The sequence below is a fragment of the Sphaeramia orbicularis genome, chromosome 10 (assembly GCF_902148855.1).
Source record: "Sphaeramia orbicularis chromosome 10, fSphaOr1.1, whole genome shotgun sequence".
NCBI lineage: Eukaryota > Metazoa > Chordata > Actinopteri > Kurtiformes > Apogonidae > Sphaeramia > Sphaeramia orbicularis.
The window spans coordinates 35,278,065-35,284,125 of NC_043966.1; the positions used below are offsets into that span (position 1 = coordinate 35,278,065).

Below are 6,061 nucleotides of genomic sequence, written 5' to 3' on the forward strand. Positions count from 1 at the left end.
GGGGTGGGTGATTATGACATATAGTTTACAAAGTCTCATGTGTATCCTTTATCTTATCATATACGACCTTAACTTTGTGTAAACTAACATTTTCAAATGAAAAAATACCCTAAAACAAATCTGAATATGCAAGCCTTTGCAGATTAAACCCGCAAGAATAAAAAATATTCAACAGCCAAATCTAGTTTTAGGCCTAGCAGTAAGATAAAACTAAATCATGTCTGTTACACAAGTTAGTGGTGGTTTGGTTAACCTCTGTCTTATAAGGGCCATCCTGGCTGATTCTAAGAATCACTTCCTAGAATCATATCGTTCCTGTGCTGGGTCAAAGTTTCTAGGAAAAAAATACAATGTATTATGAAGCAAATTTCTTCTTACTTAACCAGACAACGGCTTAAATTACATGTCTGGGAAAAACACATAGTTCACACTGTAATGATTAGTTTTAGTTTACATCACACTTAAATCCATGTGAAACTACTGGGTCAGAGAAACTTTTGGTGTGTTTTGATAATTAATTTTTATAACCTGCAATAAGGAAATCTGAGGCGCTGTTAGCAGGGAACTGTTCAACAAACGTAAAATGCATCTCCTCTGCAGATCTTGGTGGAGCAGTACAACATTTTCCTCTGGATGTTGTGATAAGCAGTTTTTTGTTGAGTACATTTCTCTGAGCAGTGTGTTGCACTAAACACCTAAATGTCAGTCTGCTTTTCATCACAGTTCTCGTCTCGGTTCAGTTATAAATTGCTTTGGATTGTCTTACCTTTCTGCGTAGCTGATGCACCTAATGGCGTTTCAAAATGGTTTTTGGTTATCTAGTGAAAAATTTGTAATTTTTTGTTAATATTTAATACAAACTTTGACTATATTGTTAATATCTGATTATTTAACCACTTTGATGAATATCCAGCAAAATTATGAAAGATGAAGGGCTTCTATAGTATATGCCAAGGAGACAAAAGTGCAGAAGCCAGGACATAAAAAAAAAAAAAAAAAACAGTTACATAACGGTTTAAAAACTAAAGGAAAATGGCTGGTGGGAGGAGTTACTGCATAACAACATTCAATACATGCAAACTATATAACAACCACCTTAGCTGGGTAAGTGCACAGTCACAGTGACTAAACTTTTTAAGTCTTGCATACATAAAGTGATTAACATGAAATGGATTTAAATGTATGTGATTTTTGAAGGTATCTCCTCACATAAATATATTTAATTACACAAAAACATTTATTTACTTCTTTATTTAAATTCATTCAAAAAAAAAGGAAAGAAAAAATTGGCACCACAAGCTTCCTAAATTCCTCAAAAAACAGAATTAATAGGTAATAGCTACATGACAACTCCAGATAGTAATTTCAGGATGTGGAAAAAAAATAAACATGCCCATACTTATGCCAAGTACGATAGTACAAGTACAAGTGAAAGAAAACCATAGTTTTGGTTTACAAAGAGGGAACCTAAGCAATTTCATCAATAATACTGCACATGGCAGCATCCTTATCCCATATTTTGTCTCTCTTTAAACCAGCGGTGCTCCTGTCCTGGTGACCTGCTGCCATGCAGCTGGCTCCTGCTTCCTCTGCATCCATAGGTTCTGTGTTCATCCTGGGAGTCTGCGCAGAAGAACAACCAACACCACCTGCTACAGATGCGCTCCTCGTCCCATCACTAGGGCCTTCAGGGCCATCCATCTGAGGTAAGTCATCTGGCAAAGAGGCAAGACATGACTGAATCATCTCCACTACCCTTTCAAGATGTTTCTGGAACCTTTCAGCTGTTTCCAGCCTCTGTCTCTTCTGCACCTCCATCATCACCCTCAATGTCTCCCTGGCTTGATGTGGCCTGTACTCATTGATCAGGTGGTGCATATGAACAAACAGTAACTTTAAGTCCTCCAGCTTTTCATCACGTTTTAGACTTCCAGGGCTCTTGATAAGGATGTCCAGCAGGTCCAGGAAGTTTACTAAAATAGACATGTTGAGCTTCTTAAGCTCACGTTTGTGGTCAAACTGCACAGGATGGAGTCTTTCAATGCCTTGACTCTCCAGAGGCCGGATGATCAGGTCATCACACTGAAACTGGTTGCCAAACATCATGTAGCTGTCTCTGATGGGTGGAGGTGGCTTGGGGGCCAGACCCTTGCGAATGTTTTCATCTGTGTACTCCTTGATGTACTGCATAGGTGGAGGGGGAAGGGCGCTCACCTGCTGAGGTTCACCCATGGTGTTAACCTGAAACAGAGGCATATTACGCTAATTTTTCCCATTTATTAACCACCAAATAGCATGGTCACTGGTGACATTAAAAGTACAAACTGAATGTAATAATGTTAATTTAGATCATTTATACGAACTAAATACACGGTAAAACGAATCTGCTTATCCAAATATTTGTCAAATGTCACCAGAATGTGTCAGACTAATAGGGTTCACCTCCCATGTTTAGATTCACAATCACTTTTAGGGAGAAATTCAAATAAAAATACGCACAGGACTGTAACTAAATCGACTATGTTATGGTAGTTTTCCCCCAAAATCAAGATACAGTTTACACTTGTACACATTAACGGTGTTTGGGGATTCAACAGTGTTTCCCGAGGTCTCTAAAAAAGTAATTAAATAACCTAAGTAAACGCAAAGTTAGCTTAGCAAGATAGTATTAGCAACGCTGACAAGTAAACGAAAACGAACATAATTAATAATGAGGAGCAGTCATTTGTTTTGTGCATTTATCGTCTTTATTATACATGCTATTCTTCAGGTTATTAAAACTCACGAGTGCAGCATTATTGCGTGTTACAGACAAATGTAGCATTGGCTAACTAGCTCTGCGGCTACTACTGGATTAGCAGCATTAGCTAAACGTACGGAAACACGTAACTTTAACCTTACTAACAATTTCTACAAATGAAAGGATGATGATACTTATTTTTGACACACCTCTTATAGGAGACCTGAGGCGATGAATGTGTATTTGGAGATCCAATGTGACAGGATTGAGGTATAAAACTGGACAATTATGCTAGTTCATCGCAGGTTAGCCACTTCCACACACAGCCGAAATGACGACGGTCTGAACCATTCCCATTGGGTTAACTCCGCCCGTGACACAATGATTCTCCCTGCTGATTGGACAGTTCATGCAGGAATAACGTCACTCTCATTGGTTTACATTTTCACCCCAGTGTCACAGTCTGTCAGTATAAAAACATAATAATTAGATAATAATATAAAAAAAATAAATAACTGAGCAAAATTAGTGATATTATGCATTTGTAAAATTGTTAACTCTAAGCACAACATTAGAACTGCAATAAGAAGGAACATTTTCCTCATACAATAATAACTAGTAGAAGGTAAACAGTTTCTTTAACTTACATCAAAATTAATGCAAAACTCAATAGTTTAACTGAAAATCACTGGTTAATTGTCACCCATAAAGTCACCCATAGAGGTGGAATATATATATATATATATATATGTATATATATATATATATATATGTATATATATATATGTATATATATATATGTATATATGTATATATATATATATATGTATATATATATGTATATATATATATATATGTATATATATATATATATATATATATATATATATATATATATGTATATATATATATATATATGTGTGTATATATATATATATATATATATATATATATATATATATATATATATTTTAACCTCTTCTCATGAAATGATTGCGACAATGTGATTATTAATGTTAATTAATGTTATTAATGTGATTATTCTTGATGGAGAAAGTGCAACTGGGACTCAGTATGTAGCTTAATCACTGCACTTGGTAAAATGCCATTACTAATGTGTATAAATAACAATAAAAGGGGATTGTTTCTGAAAAGAAAATGATTCCAATGTTATGGGCAACAGTATATTTATTTAGTATCACCACTGACAATATTCCTCCCATTCCTCATTAAATAGTTACAGGTTATGAGAGGAAGACAAAGGCAATTTGTAAAGTGCCTGAAGAAATAAGCAAAGGAGCAATGAAAAACAGAAACTAATAAGAACATCATTTAATGTTTTTAATACAACAATCCTCTACAGAATAAAAATTTGTCTTTACCTATCCACACATCTTTTATTTATTTAATCTGGTGAAATTGTTTTTCCATGAGGGACAACACCTGGTCAAGAGAGCAGTATAGACAACAAATAAAGACACAACAAATCAACTACTTTCATACATAATAAATAAATAGATTACAATATCTAGCTGTATGGAATGAAAGACCAACGTAAATAAAGTAAACATTGAAGCACTATTTCAGTATTATTTTGCTGGTGCTTTAAGATAAATTTTAATTCCACCAAAGTAATGAGTTGTTACAGTTTAATCAGGATGGGCCAGTGAATTTAAAAACTTTTTTTTCTCACCAACTCTGTTGTCACTCTGGGAAACTAACACACAAAATGTTCCATGACCTTGTTAAAAAAAAAAAAAAAAAATAGCATTTGCTTTGTCACCTTCATAAAAAACTTTTGAATTTCAAAATAATTAAAAACAAACAAAAAAAAAAGTCCATTTCCAATGTCCTCTTTGACTGTTTGTGTGCTGATACCTTAAGGTTTCCACATAACACCTGTAAAAGCTGCGAACCGGATAATGACAAATTCCAAATATGTTTATGATTCACAAAGCCTGCTGGTAGCTCTGTTTGTCAAATAGAGATTTCAGGAAATGACTATGAAAAACCAAGCACAGACATCCTACACTGTAAAAGTGAAAGGATGAATTAACACTGAAAAATACTTCATTTTGAATTTAACACATCTCAGTAACACACATAACATATGCATATATAAATGTATTTTTTGGCACCTTTATTGGCCTCTCTAGGGCTCACTAAAAGCTTTCTAATTTCATTCTGTGTGTCATTTTACATCAACACAAATAAGAGAAATATAATAATTTTTACTGTGTTCTTCCTCCTATTGAGGGAAATGCATGTTTGTACAGTTTTGAAGCAGGATAAACACAGAAGCAGTCCTCCTGATGGTGTTTCTATCCATCTAAATTTTGCAAAGGCACTGAAAAACCCTTTTCCTGAAAAGTAAGTGCTTTCTCTTCTGACAAAGTAGACTCAATGTAATTGCCACCAATAAACATAAAAACTCTCTAGAGTCACAGCAGACACCTGTGTCTGTTAGTACTTGCTGACAGAACTGCAATGGAAAGTGAGACAGCGATAACAACAAGAAAGCTGAAACGACCTCATTCACAAGTACAAAGCAGAAAAAGCAGAAAATGTGACTGACGGATTATCAAAGAAATGTCAAGTGTATTTTAACCCATACAGACCCAAACAGCCACCAGCGACTAAAACCATCTACTGATGTAAATGTTTAATAACTGCTGGTCCATTAATCTGATCAATCCATGTAAATAATTGATGTAAAATACAGTTAATCATCTTTTCATGGTCATCAGATATGACCCATTTGGACGGTGAGAGGCTCCGTAGTTAACATGTAAACACTGTCATCTTCTACAACATTGATTCACCAGTAAAACCCATGGAGTTGGATCAATGACAGTGGATGGACACACTTGTGTTTACATTCAGTTCATGATATATTTTGTTGAAAAAGTTATGTTTTCTTAATTTTTCTGTGTTTCTGATATAATAACCCTCAACTTTAATCCGATCTTTTATGGACATTTACATGATCAGTAAATTAAATACAGGAAAATACCTGACTTCACTGAAAACATGCAAAATACAGAGGATAACATTGAAATAAATGGTGATAAATCACTTTAAAAAGGAAAAATCGAGAGAAAAAATGTAGGGAACTGACACAAAAGTAACACTGGGTGATTATGAGTTAAGAAGATAAAAATGAACACTCTCCATGGATATTCAAATAATAACAGTGCTTTTCTTAAATATCTATTTCATACAAATTCCAGAAAACACTATGATATGTAAGTGTTAAAGTAAGAGCTGACTTAATTTGTGTGACTTCCATATTTTAAAGGTTCAGAGTCAATCCAGAACCAT

General features: G+C 34.3%; 1 protein-coding gene across 1 annotated transcript; it reads right to left on the bottom strand.

Annotated features, from left to right (window-relative positions):
* Positions 1-1,214: 1,214 nt before the first annotated feature.
* med7 (mediator complex subunit 7) lies at positions 1,215-3,076 on the bottom strand. Its single transcript, XM_030145198.1, has 2 exons — positions 2,950-3,076; positions 1,215-2,241 (listed from the first exon to the last, which is right to left on the bottom strand). Exon 2 carries the CDS (start codon positions 2,230-2,232, stop codon positions 1,468-1,470), a length of 765 nt encoding a protein of 254 aa, XP_030001058.1. The 5' UTR covers positions 2,233-2,241; positions 2,950-3,076; the 3' UTR covers positions 1,215-1,467.
* Between the last annotated feature and the right edge of the window lie 2,985 nt (positions 3,077-6,061).